This window comes from Pogona vitticeps, chromosome 4 (assembly GCF_051106095.1).
Source record: "Pogona vitticeps strain Pit_001003342236 chromosome 4, PviZW2.1, whole genome shotgun sequence".
In the NCBI taxonomy this organism is placed as follows: Eukaryota; Metazoa; Chordata; class Lepidosauria; order Squamata; family Agamidae; genus Pogona; species Pogona vitticeps.
In genome coordinates, this window is record NC_135786.1 from 161,219,795 (window position 1) to 161,241,230 (window position 21,436).

The 21,436-nt window shown below is 40.9% G+C and overlaps 1 protein-coding gene and 1 long non-coding RNA gene across 2 annotated transcripts in view; one reads left to right on the forward strand and one right to left on the reverse strand.

Moving 5' to 3' along the window:
• Window positions 1-21,436, forward strand: part of LOC144589216 (uncharacterized) — a 641,777-nt gene that overhangs the window by 177,920 nt on the left and 442,421 nt on the right. The window lies entirely within an intron of this gene.
• The window catches only part of LOC110080853 (uncharacterized), a 124,548-nt gene that overhangs the window by 67,383 nt on the left and 35,729 nt on the right, over window positions 1-21,436 (reverse strand). The window contains exons 4-6 of the mRNA XM_078391731.1: window positions 17,431-17,517; window positions 8,782-8,868; window positions 2,463-2,644 (exon numbers count right to left, since the gene is read on the reverse strand). Of these exons, the coding sequence (XP_078247857.1) occupies window positions 2,463-2,644; window positions 8,782-8,868; window positions 17,431-17,517 (356 nt within the window). The remainder of the gene's footprint in view (window positions 1-2,462; window positions 2,645-8,781; window positions 8,869-17,430; window positions 17,518-21,436) is intronic.

The window sequence follows — 21,436 nt, forward strand, 5'->3', positions numbered from 1 at the left end:
GTTAAGGACTCAAGGTGGACATCCAATCTTGGGAAGTATTTTAAAAAGGCCATCCCTGCTAAGCAAGTCAAAGGCCTTTGTGAGATCTATGAAGGCCACAAACAGTGGCTGTTGTTGTTCCCTGCATTTCTCCTGCAACTGTCGGAGGGAGAATACCATGTCAGTGGTGGATCTATTAGCCCAAAATCCACACTGTGATTCTGGATAGACACTGTCTATAAGCACTTGGAGTCTCTTCAGCACAGCATGGGCAAGCAGCTTCCCTACAAGAAGAGAGATGCCACGGTGGTTATTGCAGTTGCCCCTGCCTCCTTTGTTCTTATACAATGTAATGATGTTTGCATCCTTCATGTCCTGTGGTACTCCACCTTTGCTCCAGCAAAGATAAAAGACTCCATACAGTTCGGTGGTGATGAGCCCTTTGTAGCACTTCAGCAGGGATGTTATCCTTTCCAGGTGCCTTGCCAGAGGCGAGGGAATCTAAGGCCGCTTTTATTTCTGCTGAAATTGGTTCGCTGTCCAACTCTTCCAAGACAGGCAGGCACTCGATGTTATTTAGTGCCTCTTTGATTACTACATTCTCTCTGAAATATAGTTCAGAGTAGTGCTGCACCCAGTGGCCCATCTGCTGTGCTCAGTCCTGGATGATCACACCTGTAGCAGACTTCAAGGGAGCAGATTTCTTCTGTATTGGATCTAAAGCCTGCTTGATACGTCATACATTCCCTTGATGTTACCTGTGTCCGCTTGATATCCTTCTGTGTTTCGTCATCTCTGTGATGGGACTTGAAGACATCACCCTGAGATTTGGCTCTCTGCCTGAACAGCTGGGGAAGCATAATGACTCCCTGACATTTCAGCCCATAGCCTGAGACCTATCCATACCTGAAACTCATCTCTCTCTTCTGTTGCGTCCAGACATCCTGCAACACTTTAACAAATACAGAACTGACTCTCAGGAAAAAGCAGGTGATTACATCCAAAGTATCACTTAATACAGCTCTGCTGAAACAAGAAAAAGATGATGGCAGGGAAGGGATCAATTCCTCCTCCTTCTTTACAGTCCCCATTTCCTCAGAAAAGCTTCTCTGCACAGCAACCAGCTACAGGACAGAGAAAAACTCAGTAAAGACTGTTTCTATGGCCCTTTTCTCCACCTCTACTGGAGCACTGCTAGCCATAAAACATTTCTCAGAAAGGAAAACCCCAGTGAAGTTGAAAGAAAACTTACCCAAGAAGATGAGGATGATGGAAACGGGTGTCTAAGCCATTTTCCACTGATAAAATATTCTTTTCCCATAGTTTTCATTCCAGGAGGTCACCCAATGGAATCTTTTCACAGAATGACTTCCTGAAGTCACCTCTAAACTTATTTTTTCAAATATATTTCCCCAAAATATATAAACAGATGGATATAAAAACAGTGGTGCCTTGACTTATGAATGCCCCAACATACGAACGTTTTGAGTTACGAACAGCTCCGGATGCGAAATATTGCTTTGAGTTACGAACTGTGTCTTGACTTACAAACTGAAAAAAAAAACTTTCCTGCCCCTTTTTTGACCTAAGTTCATCTTAGGTTAAAAGAAGAAAAAAGAAAAAGTTCTCCCCCTAGTGGTAGAGTACGGATTAACCGGCTTTGCATTAGTTCGTATGGGAACTAATGCTTTGACTTAGGAACCGTGCCTTGACATAAGGACAAAAAACAGCCGGAATGGATTAATCAGTTTTCAATGCATTCCTATGGGAAATGCTGCTTTGACGAGAATGTTTTGACTTACAGCCACCGTTCCAATATGGATTAAGTTCTTAAGTCAAGGCATCACTCTATAAGGAACAAAGTTTCCATCTCTCTCTCTCTCTCTCTCTCCCTCCCCCTTCTCTGTCTGTCTAGTAGGCAAGCAACATTGACAGCAACAATGAGAAGAATTAACATTCAGAGGTGCTGTAACGATCCCGACTCCCGATCGCGGTCAGGAAGTCCCTCTGGGCACAAAACTACCACCTTTATTTTCTGAGGTATGTCCTTTAGGCCTCAGAAGTGCATAGTAAGCCCCATGGACAAGCCTGAACCTTAAAAATAGGGACTGCCAATTTGGCAGTTCATGCCAGTTCAGCAGATAGTCGAACAGATGTTCTGCAGTTCAGCGACCTGCCCCCTCCAGTGGATGCCAACTCACAGACAAAGCCTGGAGAAAATGGGGCAGGGAAGCTGAGATGCTGCTTCTACATGGGTGGCCACCACAAGGGGTGGGGTGTGGAACTTCAGAACACTTGTTTGGCTGTCCACTGAATCAGCACAAACCAGCGAACTGGCAATTCATGTCCATCTCTATTCACCATCCTTAATCTAGGCAGTGTTGACATTGCCTTCAGTTTACAGACTTAAGAAACAATAAAACCATTTTGGCTCTGTCACAAGAAGCAAAAAGGAAAGTTGACTATTGGTACCTCACTCTGACCTGTTGCAATGCAGAGTTGCCCAGGAGAACAATTTCATCTTGAACATCCTTTTCAAACTGCTCAATGTAAGGGAGGGCTGTTGCTTCTTCCACTTCTTCACAAAGATCAGAAGTCATTTTACAACTGACTGGCCATGAAGAATCTTGAGGATCTGTATCACATTTCTCTTTGACATGTGTTTCTAGAGACAAGAATGTGGTAGACCAGAGGTGAACAAATGTTAGCCTTGCAGAATTTACTTCGCATGCAATCAGATGAAGAAATAGCTCACATTTTGGACTTCTTGTGGCACGGACTGGTGCCAATTATTTTCTGTTGATCAGAAGATGTAAAGGCTAGCATGAATGAGCCCAAGCCAGACATTTTGGTCTAGTGGCAGGGATTCTCTTTTTGGGGTGGGCTGGGCTGGGCTGGAGCAATTTCTGTAAGCATAGAAGGATTGGTTTAAGGGAGATAATTCCCACTGAAGCACCACTTTCCACTGTGATCAGACGTGATCTGCTATCACTGTCTGATTGCTCCCTTTGTTTCTCACTAGCACCTCAATGACTTATTTTTCAGATAATTGTATATGTTGTTGTATGCCTTCAAGTTGTTTCTAACTTACAGCCAGCCTACTCCTGATCTACTCCTGTTAATTTATTTTTCCAATTGCTTTAAGTGTAGCTTTTATTTCACTTTCTAAAATTGCAAGTTTTCATCAAACACCTTTTCTTTAAAAGAATCTTTCACCTTGTATCTATTTTGTATAGTTCTTCAGTATAATTTTTTGGTCATCTCCTTGTTTTATCCTGATCAATAGTATATTCCCCTGTTGCATTTCTGGTTTTGATTTAAATTCCACTTTAACTTCTTAGATCTTATGGAAGAGATCTCTTATTTTTAGGATTCTGATCCTTTTCCTGCCACCATTTACTTTTGGTTCTCATATGTTGTTAACAATTTCAAACATTTCCTCAGTGATTAACCAAGGTTTTTCCTTTTGACTGCAAGATTTTGTTTGTTTGTTTGGGTTTTTTTAAAAATTCATCCTTCATAACACCTCTGGGTTCATTCCACGATTCTAGTTTGTGCTCAGTTGAGTTTGCAGTAGAACTTCTCTGGTTATTTAATGCCACATAATCACCATGTGCTTTTCTAGAGCTGTTAGTTTGGAAAACGACGCCTAAATATTTAAATCGATGGATCTGATCAATTCTATGCTGATTTATCATCCATGTTCTCATTACAGTGGTGCCTCGCATAACGAGTGCACCGTTTAATGACGAATTCGCATAGCGATCCGTTTTTTGGGATCGCTAATGCGACCGCATACCGATGGTTCCAATGGGCAAAAATCGCTTTGCGATGATCGGTAAGCGTTTCGCTTGCCGATCTTCGCATTGCGATATCGGGGGAACAGCTGTTCGGCGGTTCCAAAATGGCCACCGGAAGACCCAAAATGGCCACATGCAGCGTTTTCGCACCCTGCCCTCGCTTACCGAGGGCGTGAAAATGGCTGCGCTATGGAGGAACATCGCTGAATGGTGAGTTTGGGGCCCACTGGAACGCATTAAACGAAGTTTAATGCGTTCCAATGGGTTTTTCTATTCCGTTTAGCGATGTTTCTGAATAGCGATGGTTAATCCGGAATGGATTAACCTCGCTATGCGGGGCACCACTGTATTGGCCTTTTGGCAAAAGATATGATTTTGGTTTTTAGAAAATTATCAGGTCTTCCTGCTCACGATATATAGACAACCTTCGCAATGCTCTTCTAAGCCCAGTTGGGGTCCTAGAGATGATAGCTGCATCATTGGCATACAGTAATGTTGTTATATGCCTCCCTGAGATTTTAGGGGGATGAAAGTCAATATTTTTAAACTGGTCCACTATATAGAATCAATGTAAAAGTTAAACAAAAGTGGAGCCAGAAGGCGGCCTTGTTTGACTCCTTTTTGGGGTTGAATGGAATTATTAAGATGGCCATGAACACTACATCTTACCTTAAGTGAGATATTTCTATAGAGAGCCTGAATAAGTTGAAGCAGACGCCTGTCAATGTTAGAAGCCTCTAGTTTCCTCCATAATTTGACCCTTGATATTGAGTCAAAAGCTGCCTTGAGATCTATAAAGGCTACATGGAGTGAGGTTGCTTTATCAGAGGTATATTTTTCAATTTGTTGTTTAGTCATTAAGTTGTGTTTGACTCTTCGTGACCCCATGAACCAGAGCACACCAGACCCACCAGATATTTTCAATATCTTATTGAAAAATGTCTAATTGATATTTTTCAATAAGATATTGTAATATCAAGCATTGGTCAATGGTAGATTGACCTTCCCTGAAGCCTGCCTGCTCTTCTGCAAGTATCTTATCCTGCTCCAGCCAGTCTTTAAATTTCCCATATAAGTGCCTGGTATATAATTTACAGATTGTGATGAGAAGACTAATAGGGCTGTAGTTTGCAGGATCATCTCTCTTTCCTTTCTTAAATATGGGGACTATGATAGCAAATCCCCAGTTTTCCAGAATTCAGCCAGTAGTATCAATATATGTGAATAACGATGCCAGAACTGGAGCCCAAAATTTTAAATTATTTTTGACCACCTCTGGAGGAATCAGATCCTGCCCAGGGGCTTTTCCCATTTTCATCTATGCTATTAAATTGTGTATTTCGGAAGTTGACACTGGTGACCATGGTGGAACATCTTCAAGTGTGCTATTCTATCTCAACTGGGCCACATTTGTGTCTTTATATAAGTCTCAAAATGTCTCTGGGTGGATATAACAATCTGGGAGTGTTGGCCCAGAGGTTGGAGAGATCTTTATCAGCCGCCAGAAGAGAGCGAAGTCCTTAGATTTTGCTGCTTGAATCAATTTTTCCCAATTTTTCTTTCTGGGCCTCTTTTTTCTTTTGCACTAGTAGCTTTTTATAGAGTTTTTTTTCTCTTTCAGAAGGGTTTGGGCCACTCTCAGATCCAAACTTAATTCATAAGCTTGGTAGGTGCTCTGTAAGACTTTTTTTTTAGCTAGTACACATTCCTTGTCAAACCATGGCTTCAAAGTTGGATAGTGCCATTGTTGGGTCGCTTGTGCCTTACCAGTAACAGACTGTTTCAGCTCACAGATCAGCTCCTCATAAGTTTCCACCGGGTTGCTCGTGTGCATTATAGATGTCCTAATGCTTTGCATGGTGTCCAATGCAAGTAAAGTCCGTAGATCCAAATCCATCTTTGGTATCATGGGTGGGTATTGATTGTTGCTTCTTAGATAAGGAAAAGGGGCTTTCATAATTAGTCAGACAGGGAGATGGTCGCTTTGGAATTTTGGGGCTACTTCCAGATTCTCTAGTAATGGAATTAAATTTGATGAAATGATTAAATAATCTATTTGCTCATTCTAGTTCCTGCCAGGTAGGTGAATACAGCTGGGTAGTCATTTCCATATGCACCATTTAGAATGTGCAGGCTAAGCTTGGTGGTCATTTCATGTAGGAGGAGCCCGGCATAATTTGCTTTCCTATCTTTAGATTGCCGATTAAATGGAAGTTCATTTAGGCCAGGTGTAGGAGGGCATGCTTTATGCTGAGAGTATAGGGCTTGATTGTTAGGGCCTATACGAGTGCTGAAGTCCCCGCCCAGAATCACATATGTGTTGGGATGAGAATGAAGCAGATCTGCTACATAAGCTTCAAATTCTGTCCATATTGCCAGAGTCTGTGATTTCTTCTTTTGATGGGGTAAATAAGCATTTATTATCAGCAAATCCCAATGCTCAAAATGGGCAAGGATGGCCATTGCATGTTGTTTGAAGGAAGGTAGCAGCCTTGTGTTTACACAGAGATGTAGCACTCCTAAGCCTCCCTTGCATCTTCCACGACCTATCCCGAAGGTTGCACTGATGGAGTGTGAGTGAAAACCATAGATTGCCACCTTTTCCTGGACCCAAGTTTCTTTCATCAATGTCCTTAGAGGAAAGATACTCTCTTGATTCAGGTTCCTGGGAGAGTCCAATCTATCCATTTATATTCAATGATATGAGGGCAATTTTATTTGTATGCTGGTCTGGTACCCGTCATTGCACCTTTGAAATGACACTTGCTGTCTCCTGACCACTCCCTTCACCTTCACCCTCCTTTATGGTCAGATCTGAAGTCTGTCCGACCAGGGGAGCAGGGGAATCTATCAGGTGTTTTCTTTCTAGTGCATCAGCGTGGGAAGGTATCACTGCAGAATTTGAATAGTATTCTGATGTCCTTGGGTCTACTCGAAGAATTGAGGAGTTCTGATCCATCATCATGATCTAAAGTAGTCTGTATTGTTGAATTATGTAGTCCTTCAGTTAGTCCCTCAATAAAAGTCTGTGACCCCTGGATCTCAACCAAGGTCCATTCTGGCTCTGTAGGGAAAAGCTTTATAGCAAAAACAAGACCTGGAGCTGACTGTGGCTCTGATCATCAGCTTCTTATAACAAAATTCAAGCTTAAACTGAAGAAAGTAGGAAAAACCACTGGGCTAGTTAGCTACAATATAATCAAAACCAAATCCCTTATGAACATACAGTGGAAGTGAAGAACAGATTTAAGGAACTAGATTTGGAGGACAGAGTGCTTGAAGTACTATGGATGGAGGCTCGTAACGTTGTACAGGAGGCAGCACCAAAAACCATCCCAAAGAAAAGGAAATGCAAGAAAGTAAAGTGGCTGTCCAACGAGGCCTTACAAATAGCAGAGAAGGGAAACAAAATGCATAGGGAAAGTTACAGAAAATTGAATGCAGACTTCCAAAGAATAGCAAGGAGAGAAAAGAGGCCTTTCTTAAATGAACAGTGCAAAGATATAGAGGAAAATAATAGAAAGGGAAAAACCAGAGATCTGTTTAAGAAAATTGGAGATATTAAAGGAACATTTTGTGCAAAGATGGACATGATAAAGGACAAAAATAGTAGGGACCTAAGAGAAACAGAGAACCTCAAGGAGAGGTGGCAAGAACACACAGAAGAATTAAGGTCCACATAGTCAAAGCTATGTATGGAAGTTAGAGCTGGACCATAAAGAAGGCTGACTGCCAAAGAACTGATACTTTCAAATTGTGGTGCTGGAGGAGACTCTTGAGAGTCCCCTGGACTGCAAAGAGAACAAACCAATCCATTCTGAAGGAAGTCAACCCTGAGTGCTCACTGGAAGGACAGATCCTGAAGCTGAGGCTCCAGTACTTTGGCCATCTCATGAGAAGAGAAGACTCCCTGGAAAAGATCCTGTGGTTGGGAAAGTGTGAGGGCAAGAGGACAAGGGGACAACAGAGGATGAGATGTTTGGACAGTGTCATAGAAGCTACCAACATGAATTTGACCAAACTTCGGGAGGCAGTGGAAGACACTGGTGTTCTCTGGTCTATGGGATCATAAAGAGTCAGACATGACTTAATGACTAAACAACAAAAGCATTCCCTTCCTTCCAGGTTTTAGTTGGTTTAAAATAAGTTGATTTATTTATCTTGGCATTTAGCGGACAGGTTCCAGCTTCTTGACACACTGGGCTACTATTAGGCACTGTTGCAAATGTAGCAGGCCTGCTTTTAATACTATTGTTTATACTCACAGTGCCTGTAGCCCCCTTGGAAGGAAAAAAGCTTTCAATTCTAAGATGTTTCTTCTTTCTCTCCTTTTCCTCCTTCTCCTCACTGATAGTGTGTCATCTTTTCTTCAAACTCTTCCTCCCTTTAGTGCGTATGGAGTCATTTTTTATCTTGTTTATGGCTTCGTTTATCTTAGCAGGAGCCGGAGCTGTATCTGGGCGATGTTGTTCCCCCTCCATCTTCCCCCTCGATCCCTCGGTCCAATATCCAGTTATCTGGGAGAAAGTTCCATTGAATTCCATAGAGTATACTTTTAAGTAGACATGTAGAAGATTGTGCTATAAGTGTTCTTTTTTGGCTATACCAGACTTTTCCAAATCAGTGCCCTCTAGATATGTTTAACAGAGATTCCCACCATCCGTGCTCACACGGGGGCACGTTCATCTTACTTCCTGGCTGGACCATCAAAATAATAATTGAATTGGTGAATGGTCCATCATAAATATATTATCAAAACCACAAAGGGCTTTTCAGCAAGACAATTCATGGTTTACTTTCAGATCATCAAATGGAGGAGAATACAGCCTGTCTTTCCAATCTGAAGCTATTTCTGACCTAGCTGGTTGTGATGGTAGACATAGTCAAGTACCATGGGGTGCAGCACCAGGTAGGGAAAATCAAGACATTTGTGATAACATTCTTAGTCCTTTTCTTTATATTAATTAACAAGATATAAAACATCAAAAATTTTGTAATTTACCAGGGGACATGAATATTCTGTTCTCATTATCCAGGAATGTCATCAGTTTGTCATAGAGGAGTTCAGCTTCATCCAATTTCATGGGTACTAAAAGATATAAAACGATAAAAGTCAAATAGGTGAAAATGATTGCAGCGTTCCCCAAACTCATAAGCAGGTACCTAAGAAGGCATATGGTGTTAGCTGAATAGCACAGTGAGATGGAGCACAGGAGTTCAGTTCCCAACTGTGCCTTTAGAGGTTCCACCCATTATTGTCCTGGGCAGGCTACATGGCCCAAGAGCATGCCCAGAAGAAGGGAAAGGTAAACTAATGGTAAACCGTTGCCAACAGTTTAGACATTAATGGCTGTATGTTATGTTATTTTGAGGGGATAGCACATTTACACTGTTATACAAGCTGTATGCTCACTGTTTTACATTGTAGCCAAGTGTCATTTCTTCAGTGTTGTCGCATGAAAAGATATACTACTATATTTATGAAATGTGATGGGGTGTACTCATTTCTATGATATACTGTTGTGAGGACAGGAGCTGGAGTGAGCTGTTCCCTCACGAATATAGTATAGGACAGGAGAGTAAAATCGTGGAAAGAGAAAAGAAAGGACAAATTAAAGGAGCAAAAGAATCAGCAGCAGAGACGCGCGAGGAAAAAGAGGGAAGAGACAGCCACGCGGGAGAACTAGAAAGGTCTCGAGGAGAGAGAGAAGTCGTGAGGGAAAGGAAGCCGTCAGGACAGTTAGAGACTGAGGCCAGAGAGGAGGGAAGGACAAGACAGGACAGGGAGAAAGTGAACGTTTTCTTAACAACCGAGATAGGAGAAATCTCTACCGAGACCGAGAAAGTGATTGTGTATCCGGAACAGGAGACAAAAGGAATAAGGGAAATAGGACATGTCTTCTCAGTGCCACGAAAGAGAGTTGCTGAAAGAGTAGAGGATCCAGGAGAGGGGACCTACTCTAAAGCGAGTTACCGCCCGATTATTCCGGGATTGAGTCCTATTGAATGGACCGTCGTAGTTTATCCCAGGATTTCCGGTCCGGAGACACACATGAGACCTGAAGATGGTGATAGAGCAACCGGTAGGAGTAGAGTGGGCTCGTCACCCATGTTGCGGGACACTATGTGTGGGGTGCAATCAGCATTTGAAGGAAGCAACCAAACCAGAATAAGAGAGAGAAACCTGTTGTTAAAGGATGTTGATGATGAGAATTCTTTGTTATGGTTATGGGAGGAATCCCCTCCACAGTTATCTATTTGTTGTTCAAGTGAAGTAAACGGAAAGGACTCAGTTGATGTTAATAATAAAAGTTCTTGTATTCAAAATTCCGCTTCATCGTTTTTGTCACAAGGAAAGGAACAGCCAGATATGAACCCAGAACTTACTCACAACTGTATGTGTAACATTTAAAGTTATACCTCTGTGTTTCTCAAATTGTATTGAATTCAATTTAAGTAGCAACCAGACATTGTGTTTTTAGGATTAGAGACTGGATGTAAGTTCTTCATCCCTTTATGCATTGCTATGTGTAACTAAAGGCTGGACAGTTATTTTTAAACATAATTAGTTATACTTATGCCTCCAAGGCCCAAATAATTAGTTGCCATTGTAGTTACATTTTCAAAAGATATATTCTTACTTTCTAAAAACTCTTGACTGCTTGCCTATAACACAACACACACTCTCCTCCTCTCTGTCTCTTTGTCACCACAATACCTAAAGCAGAGCATAGAATAAGTCAGCATTTGAACCATGGGCTAGTCCTTCTCTACCACTCAGTGATGCTACACTTGAAGAACTATAAAAAGTTATAACTCAAACAGAGTTAAGTTATCTCTCCTTAAACTGTAAGTCTAATGGAAAATCTTCATTACTGGAGAAAATAATTGCTTATTTCCAAACTCTGTGTAACCTGACTGCTGCATAACTACCAATGCTTCACTCATTCTGCAATCTCCATCTTGGTAATGACTTTAGCTGCAGACTTCATGACCACAACATCTGGCATAATTTTTTTTTGACTTTTCTGTTTCTTTCCCCACTCCCAAGATTTGTAACCCCCAAACCCAAGGAAGAATTCTGGGGAACTTGCATTGAGGTCAACCCTAATAGAGCTATTGTCCAGCTACAGTTTTTATGTTTTTCTTGCAGACTAGTCTGGTTAACCTGAAGTTCTTTATCCACTTTTTTTAAAAAAATACTCTATGGGATACATAGACTTTTAAAAAAAGAGGAGGAGATGTGAGTAATATAGAGGTAGCTATATCAAAATAGTGACCGAATGATGATTTACGATAATGTGTTTTCTGCCTTTTGGGAATGGTACCATCGCTTCCTTTCTGAGGAATATGTCTCAGTGATGCAGCTTGTTGTATGTATAAGAACTACCTGTTCTGATGAAATACATGAAAATTGTTCTTCATACACTGCACAGTAGAGAACCTATTGCTATAGTCTGAGCAACATTCCTGGGGAGGCCAGTCGATCCACATTCCTGTGAATATACCTGTTTGATGCACTCACTGAAAAACATGTACTGGCTGTGTTCATACACCTACATATAAAATATCTGACATACACATTTTCAAAATTTAACATTCAAAGCAGATCAGTGGGGCTGATCTCAAGGAAGAAGATAATTGGTTAATGGTTAATGAAGATACTCATAGCTTCTTGGAGGAAGTCCAGACCAAGAACTCTGGCTTTGCCCTCTGATAGATGAAATCACCAAGTAACTAACAGCTTGATTAGAATACAAACCTAAAGGAAATAATGAAAATGCACCATAGGATTTTGCAAGAATTATCTCACAGGAGATATAACAGTTACACTATGCTGCCCTTAGGTGTTTCACAGTTGCCAGCAGAGCTGCTTATCCATAAGGAGTTCTTGTAAAGCTATGAGAACATTCAAACATGCCAGATGTTTAAGTGGTACTGCATTAACCATGCTATCTGAGGGATTTGGCAATTGGTAGCCCCAAAAAGTTACTTTTTGTAGCTCTGGATTTGCTTCATTACTCACAGGCAATATTTTCCAGAGAGATAGTTGTATTAGTGGTACCTGGTATGGTATAGTCAGAGTGATAGACTAAGACTCCGGAGACGAGGGTACAAATCCCCACTTGGCCACAGAAACTCATTGGGGATATAGAACTGGCAACGGTAAAGGTAAAGGTTCCCCTTGACATTTTTAGTCCAGTCGTGTCCGACTCTAGGGGGCGGTGCTCATCCCATTTTTCAACCCGTAGATCCAGCGCTTGTCCAAAGACAGTTTCCATTGTCATGTGGCCAGTGTGACTAGGAAATGCTGTTTTACCTTCTCACCGAGGTGGTACCTATTTATCTACTCGCATTTACATGCTTTCAAACTGCTAGGTTGGCAAGGAGCTGGGACAAAGCGACGGAAGTGCACTCCGTCACGTGGATTCGGTCTTATGACTGCTGGTCTTCTGACCCTGCAGCACAGAGGCTTCTGTGGGTTAGCCCACAGCACCACCACATCCCGTCAGAACTGGCAAAACCACTCCTTAAATATCTCACTCAGTTGAAAAGCCCTGTTGTTATGTGCCATCAAGTTGGCACCAACTTATGGAGACTCTAACAGGACTTTGAAGGTAAGTGGGGCATTTAAAGCCATTCCACACACACACCAGTGAGTTTCCATGGCTGAGCAGGGATTCAAACATGCTTCTCTTGAGTCCTATTCCATCACTCCATCCACCACACAACAATGAGTATGAAAGCCCTATGAGGGTCTCTACAGGTTGGTTCCAATCTGATGGAACACACCTAACTAACTTACTAATTGTATTAGTAGAGTGCAGAGAACAACAGCTACAACAAATACTCATACAGCACCTTGCAAACTAAGAAGTGTTATTTATTTATGCCGTGGATTATATTATTAGGTCCTTTACTGATGTTCTGGATGAAGGCAAGGGGAAAGAACTGGCAACTGGCCTCAGTTCTTCCCCACAGGGTTTGGTTTCTCTGACAACATGTTGTGTTGAGTCTGTTGCTGCTGGGGAGGAATATTTTCAAGACTGTATTATAGAAAGTACAAAAAATGAGCTCTGTTGATTTGCTGCCACCAACATCAAGGGTTCTTATACCTGCTCAAAACAGGCTGATTTCTGTGCAGAAGAATAAATGAACATACGTAGAACTGGCGTAGTAACAGCAGTACTCAGGGAAACATTTCAGTGTCCCTTGACACTCCATCTCTGATTTCAAGGTGGTTACGCCTAGAAAAAAAGAACTTTAAACTGAACAAGAGTGCCTCCTTTGGCTTGAACAGGAACAGTGCTTTTTCATTTCATTACGTATATTAACTGGGTCATCCATGTGGGTATATTTTGTTTTACTACCCTAGTGTCTGGGCAATTTTCTTGTAATTTCTGCACTCCTATTCCGTTTGTTCTCTTTTAATTAACCTAGAGACTATGGGCCATACTCTTCCATTATAGACAAAGATTTTCACTAGCTTCCAAATGTTAATCTGCTTCTCTATGGTTGGATGTATCAAAAGGTCACAAACAACCTTTGAAAAACTTCTTACCCCCCACCATTAAGATCTCTGTCTGTGATCCTTATAGCTGTTTCATTTTCATTTGACCTCCCCCCATTTGACCGCACTGCTCCATGGGGTTTATATACATGTCTGTTCTACGGAAGCTTTCCATGCATCTATGGAAATGGGCAACCATCCGCAAAAGCTTATGCCAGTTGAAACTTTAAGGTATGATACGTCTTTAAGGTGTAATAAGAGTCAGATGTTATTCCCATCAGTATATTTCAAAATGAGAGAGAGAAGAAGGAAAAAGGAAGAGGAGATGAGAAAGAGGAGAAGGAAGAAGAAAACTGTATCATATATTGGGCTTTTCAAATACTGTATAAAAGTGTGTCTTCTGACATGTCTTATGCACATCTCCCAATCTAGGGTCCCGCAGATTGATCAACGTAATTATGTTTAGAGTAGAGAAAGTTCTGTGTTATGTTGTGATTCTGTAAATCTCGACCATCCTGAGGCTGGCTGCTGTGGCTGACATACCTTTAGTAAATTGGACTTCTGCATAGCTTTCAACTGACAGCTATTCCAGAGACATGGGAAGAGAAATTTAAGAAGACAGGCACTTAAACACAGCTCCCCAAGACACAGGAAGGCCTAATATATTAAGTCAAACAAAAGGAGAAAATTGGATGGACTTTTCTAAGGGCTTCTCTCTGTTCCATATAGCTACCCAAGGGGATGTTTAATATTAATCTTACATTGTTCAGCCTCCTATTTCACAGCACTGGGCTCGATGAGATGAGAATATTTGAGTGATAATATTGCTGGATTATGTAATCTCTCTCTCTCTCTCTCTCTCTCTCTCTCTCTCTCTCTCTCTCTCTCTCTCTCTCTGTGTGTGTGTGTGTGTGTGTGTGTGTGTGTGTGTGTGTGTAGAAAGGCAGAGCCAAGGGTGCCTTTTTATTGTGACTACTGAAGTACTGTTTGTTACTTTCAGATATCAAGAGCTCATACAGTGGTGGTCTTGTGTTGAACCAGCACTTTCCCAATCTTGGAAATTCACAAAAGTTTCAGTAATGAATAGAAATTGGCATGAACCTGAAAACTAGTCATTTATGATGGGTCATGGTTCATCACTATCCACAAACTTTCATGGATTTTCCAATGAAATGAACCATTTTGTGGTTTGTGCAACTCAAGACTTCCAGGAGTGGTAGAACAGCCCCTACATGAGTCTGAGATGCCAAGTTTGCAGCAAGCCTTCAGCTGACCCTCCTCCCCAACCCCTCCACATTTGATGAAGATTGCATTTTGGACACAATTGCATTAGCCACATAAATCAGGTTTCCCCTGGAAAGTGCTCTGTAGCAGCTGGCTAACAGAAGATGGGATGAGTTCATGAAACAACCTACAGTATACTTAATTCCTTTCCTAGTGATAGTTAGTTAAGACATCCAGATGGAGCATTTGTTCCCCAAACATATTGGGTTTAGCACTGAGGTAATTGGTAATTTTTCCCTTATAATGACATGACATCAGACTTTTCTTGAGTTTTTTAAAGTGATACAACAGAGACAAAAATTGAAATTCCACTGCCTTTTATATCCCAGCAGTTTTTAGTGCTCCTTTTTGTCTCAGAGAGTGGACTGTAGCACTATAGCACTTTCCATTTTTCATTTCTACAGCTTCCTAATCTGAATATTTCAATTTGTAATCAATAGCATGGAAACACACACACAGAGAGAGAGAGAGAGAGAGAGAGAGAGAGCTCCAGAAGAGATGCTCCAGCATGAGATTACTTCTTAAAAACATTTTCTGAAAGGATTGTTACATTTTCTTAGGAGACAGGCAAAGAGAAGCAATTCTAAAAGAGGCTGGTTTGAAAAGTACAGTGTTGACAAAAATGCCAGTATATCCTGTGCTTCTCTGTGACAGACAGTAACAAACCTTGAATGGACTTCAGAATAAACTGGAAACCCTGCAGTTGGTTTAACACTAGCAATGTGTATTTTCTAAAGTGTATGGCAGACAACATTCTGGCTTCCATATTCAACACTAGCTGTAGCTTATAAACTGTCTTCAGTGACAAGCATGTGTAGAGCACATTAGAGGAGGAGAATTCAGCAGTATGTGAGACATGGATCACTGTGGCCAATTTCACTTTCCCTTGAAAAGAATGCACCTGTCACACTGACTCTAACTAGCCCAAGACTCCTAGGCACACCAGCCGGTTAGCCTTCCAGCAGTCCTCCAAACTGCAATGCTAGATCTGCAGAGGGACTGTGACTTCATCCAGAACAGGTTGCAGTCCCAGTTCCAGACTGGTTTTTCTCCTCTGGATTTTCTCCAATAGAACTTGTCTCTTGTCTGGATTGAACCTCAGTTTGGTCACCCACGTCCAGTCACTCACTGCATCCAGAGTGACTCAGTGCTGGTACATAACTATACTATCTGGAATTCCAGTACATACCCACACTAGCGTAATACCAGCTATGAGACTTTTAGCAGCAAATTGCTGCCAGTTAAGAGCTGGCATAGATATTTCCTGTCACACATCAACCACAGGACTTAGGGTGTGGCACGAAATGCCTGCTCTGACTTCGTAACTTGTGAAAATTTGCTTCTGAAAGTTACGCTGCTGCTTCACCTAAACAGATACCCAGCCACCCACTTCCTGCTGCCACCTCCTCCTCCTCCACCACCACCTTCAGAGACAGAGGTCTGTCTTGCTTTCCAGGAGCCAGGCCTGCTGTTTCTGCTCATGTCCCCACTGGACAGCTGATCAGAATGAAAAAAAAAAACCTCCCCACTAGGCATGAACTGAAAACCAAACTGCAAACTGTTTCAGTTTCCCAGTTGGTTTATGGTGGGTCATGGCTAACTATAAGCCATGAACCTTCACGAACCACCATTTTTCAGGTTCGTGACCATCACTAATGGGCAGTGTAATTACTGTATCAGCTAAATAACAGATGGGAATAGATAGGAAGTATAGCACAGAGATTATTCATAGCAGCAAAACTGACCTAAGTGACTGTGCATACTCGTTGCCAAGTCCTGGCCTTGATCCCTTCCCCCCGCATCTTCCTTTTCCATGTCAAATAGCATGTATTACATGTGTCTGATTTATCAGCACTGGAGATGACAGATTTGTAAATAACCAATGAAGCACTACAAAATGATAGGAAAACAAGTTAGCTGGGCGGTGGGGCAAGGAAATGTGGATTTCTTCTTGTCTACTGCTACAAAACAAGCCAAAATAAAGATAATGTCCAGCTATGGATTTCCCTTTCTCCCCAACATGGCTGCCTTTAAAAACAAAAAGAATTTGGATGGCATTCCCTCAGTGGAAACTAAAATGTACTAGCATTACAACTTCTTTTTTCATTTTTAAAAATGAGCTGTGACTGTGTCTGAAAAGTAAGGGTGAGATTAGGAAGGTGGAGATTTCTTGCTCAGTTTTCTCATAGAGCATTATCAATCACTGTGACCAGGCATTTGGCCTTCTTTACATGTGTGTGTATTTATGGCTCTCTGTCTTCTCTTTTCATTTTTTAAAAAAGCAATATTTTTAAAAAGTACGCCTAAACTGAGTCCATGTTCTTGAGGGGAGCTGTAAGAGGAGGCCTAATAAGGAAAAAAGAAGACTCTTCTGTGTCCCTTCTATCATAGCACATACACTCTGGGGAAATTCTTTTTCTCAGTAAAAAATGCAGTTCAGAGCCCACTCTGTCAAAATACACTTCATTCCACGGCAGCTTTATTCAAAGCCAGGCCTGCTAAAATTATGCAATTTGCTATGCTAGATTTGACTTTAAACACTTTAAATTAACTAGCATGCTTAGGTGGGCAATTTCCCGCATTTTAACTATACTCGAGAAACTTAGAATAATGCAACCTGTAAGCAGAAGGCGAAACCAAAATGTAACTCTAAGCCGCTTGTATCTATCTGCTAACACACTGTCCTTCATCAAAGACTACCAATGCTTCCCATCACGTTTAGAACAGCTAAGACTTACAATTTAAATTGTAAGCTGGATATTTAAATGGAACTGAATTTGTGATCTTTGTCACCTCATTTCCATGAATGGGAAAGAATATTCTGACACAAAAATTACATACTTAATTCTGCCTCACCTTCTTTGCTGACCTCCATCCCACACTGCCTTGGGTTTATTTCCTCATCCATCAGAGGGTCAAAGTAATTTCTGCAGCATTCATTTCCTGTCGAAAGTACATGAAGTAAGGGTCAGTGATTATTAGAAGCACATGAACCAAAATGTTAATTTTGAAATTCAACACCAGCATGCAAGAGGGGCATTTCTGCTACTACTTTATAAGATTTTTTTAAACAAGTCTTCTAAGCTGACTGATTTCATAATTATCATCTAGGGAAAGGTCAGAAAAGGTAATTTTGGAAACAAGTTCAGTTTATGTTACTTTTGCTCAGAATCTAATGAGAAAATTCTCAAATGCAGATGATAGGTTGACTTTAAAAAAAACCCTCCTCCACCAAAACCTAATCCTAAAACCAAAATTATTATTGAAAAGGGCTCTGAAAGTGACTTTTAAGGAGATTGTATTTCACAGGTGACTCCTTTGATTTTAACAGTTTCAAGTTTCACCACGGAGCTTTCAACATCTGGTGCATCTTTAAGACTATTGTCAACCATGGAAGTGTTTAATTACAGAGGAGATGCTGCAAACGCTGCCTCATTAATCTGAACAGCAATTGTATTAACTTGGGCTCAGCATCCGCACAATGATTTTGATGAAATAAAAGTACTCATTTAGCACTTTCAATTTCAATTGCTGGCTGCATGCAGTGCTCCAGGAACTAATGAAATTTATAAAACAAAAAAGGAAATACATCAGCGGCTGCACAATCTTGTCTTTATGGGCTAAACTGGTTGCTGTTTTTTTTTTATCATTTTCCTGTAATTGCCTCCTTGTACCCCACGAGAACTGCACCCAGAGGATTAGATGCATACAATCCCTCACTCCCTGGTGGGTCTGTTTGCTCACTAACATGGAAGTCCCCATTAGTTCACGGATGGACACCCAGGATGTTTTCAAAAGGGGTTTTCATTAGACAATCATCTTGCACCAAATGTGGAATTTTAGGAAATGTCCAGATAACTTTATCTTCTGTTTGTAACCATCCAATGATTTCCTGCCATCTTTTTTCTTACCACAATAAATCTGTTGGTCTGGAAAACATGGAATATCCAGTGCCCAATATATTTTGACTAAAAATGCACTCCTAGATGTTGTCATGAGGTTGATGCAACATATATTTGTTTGCTTTCCTCTACCTTAACATGCTTCTTTTCCCCTTGTGAGAAGACAGCAAGGTACATGAGTCTTCTTGCAACAACCCTATGAGGTCAGCCAGACTGAGGAAGAGAGAGAGATAGACCCAAAGACCCTGATGTAATTCTCAGTTCAGTGACTCTAACTAGCCCAAGAGGACTTGAACCTGAATCATACAAGTTCCAGTTCAACAGTCTAGTGCTACACCATACTGACTCAATTGTCAGCCACAACATCTGCTGAAGGATCCTCTGTGCTGATGATGGAATGCAAAGGACTGTGGTGCCAAAATCTCTTCAAAGTACTGTATTCTGTCTTAGAGCAAGCCCACTGAATCAGTGGGGAGTTGGAGGGTCAATTCCTCCATAGGTGTCATTGATTCAAATGGACCTACTCTAATTGCTATTTGCTAAGCTAAAAATGAGTAGCAACTGGAAGAGACACATCAGAATCCATGGGAACAGACCCACCAATTTCCCACTGATTCAATGGGCTTGCTCTACTGCAACTTTATACATGAAGAAACAGGATTTCAGCCACTGAGTCACATTTTGTCACCTGTCTCATATATTATTTGAAGCAGAAATTTGCTACGATTCTAAGCTACAAGCAAGAGAATAAATGGTTTTGTTCAAGTTGCTCTGTAAGCCTGGAATAAACAACTTCAGATGTATGATAAGTTGAGAAATAGATACAGATGTGGATTTAAAAGTAAGGGAGTGGGTTAAAAAGAGAATGTGTTATAGCTATACGTACACTTTTAAGAGGAAAATGAAAAAAAAACCATACAAAAATCAAACATATGACAGGGATAACATATCCAAGACACAATTCAGCAGTCCACAGTATATTTCTTTTGGCTTTAAAAAAAGAGTAATCCAAGCAGCAGCTCCTTTCTCAACACTAAATGAAACTTTGATATGAAACTAGGTTTAATTTAGATTTTTGGACCAGCGCGCTTTGACTGTCAGGCTCTGTTTTTTTTCCATGCGGTAAGTACAAGACCTGCTTTACCTTGAGGTCTCAATAAAGAAAAAATAAATGAGTTTCATTTTTGTTACTTTATCTGTCAACAACTACTAGGCTGGTATGAATCTTGGCAGTATGTAATCAAAGTCTTATGTACCGCAATAACAGAGCTAGTCTACCTTATTCAGCGTAATTGTTTTCCTCTAGCACAAAGCATTGTGAGAACACGGTTTCTTTCAGATGTTGGCAGAATAATTCACTTGGGTATTAAAGGAGAAAATGGCAATGCATATCGATATACAGGTCCTTCAGAGCTATAAATGGTACACTACCAAAAAATACTTGCATATACACAAAACATATTTTGATATATTGGCCTTACGTTCATCCTGTATCAATCACGTTGCCCTGAAACATGTTTTTAGGCTCATAGTGGGAAATAGAAGAACATGAAACATAGGCAATGTAACTTATTTGGCAAGTGTTGCCATCCTTGTTTATTTTTCTAAATAAGCATATCAGCTTCCTGGGTGGAAGTCATCTCTGTATCACTTTATGAAATGGGATTTATGCTTTCAAAAAAAAACATGCAGAAGAGTATGTGCAAGCACGTATCCTAGTACTGGATTCCTGTGCCTGGTGTCATGAATACACACAGAGAAAATAATGTATGCAAATGATCAGTGCACACACAGGGATGCTGTGTCCCCTGTGTACACCATTCTTTAACCTGTTCCAGATATTTATAAGGAAGTCCCCTCACAAGGACACGTTTCCCATGCTAGCTTTTGTGCAGGTGGAGAACAATCATATTCAGCATTTGCTTTCTAATCCATAATTCCAAAGTGTTTCTCTAACCATGGTGGAATGCAATGGACAACAGAACAAAATAGGATGTTATATGTAAGTAGAAACTGCATTTTCATCCTTGTAAAGGTCTTGTGTCTTCTCTCAAGAAAGACTTCCATTCTTCTTGCACTATTCTACATTTACAGGTACTCTGATAGTAGACAATGACATTTCTTTAAATACATCTTTTGCCTGCATTCACCCAGAATTCATAGATGGTTGGTGCTTTAACTTGTCTTGAGAGGGCAAAGCTTCTAGATCAGACACAGTCACAGGTTTCTCAGCAGTCACAGGCTCTGAGTCATGTATCTATTGCTAATGCCATTTTCTTTTAAGAATGAACAAAGAATCTAGAAGGGCTCAGTCTATAAAGCCAAAGTCAATTTACTCAGTTGTTTCCTAAAATGTTTAAATTTTGTTCTTGTTCAGTCATTAAGTTGTGTCTGATTCTTTGTGACCTCATGGACTAGAGCACACCAGGCCCTCCTGTCTTCCACTGCCTCCGGAGTTGGGTCAAATTCATGTTAGCCGCTTTGATGACACTGTCCAACCATCTCATCTTCTGTAGTCCCTTTCTCCTCTTTCCTTCACACTTTCCTAACATCAGGGTCTTTTTCAGGGAGTATTCTCTTCTCATCAGATGGCCAAAGTATTGGAGCCTCACCTTCAGGGTCTGTCCTTCCAGTGAGCACTTAGGATTGATTTCCTTCAAAATTGCATTTTGTCTCCCTTCTCTTCTCTGCTATTTGTAAGGCCTTGTTGGACAGCCACTTTGCTTTCTTGCATTTCTTAATGAGAAGAACATCTTTCTTTGGTGTCAGTTCTAGAAGATGTAAGTCTTCATAGAATTGGTCAATTTCAGCCTCTTCAGCATTGGTAGTTGGTGCATAAACTTGGATTACTGTGTTTTTGAAAGGTCTGCTTTGAATTTGTATTGAAATCATTCTATCATTTTTGAGATTATATCCCATTACAGCTTTTCCCGCTCTTTTGTTGACTATGAGGGCTTCTT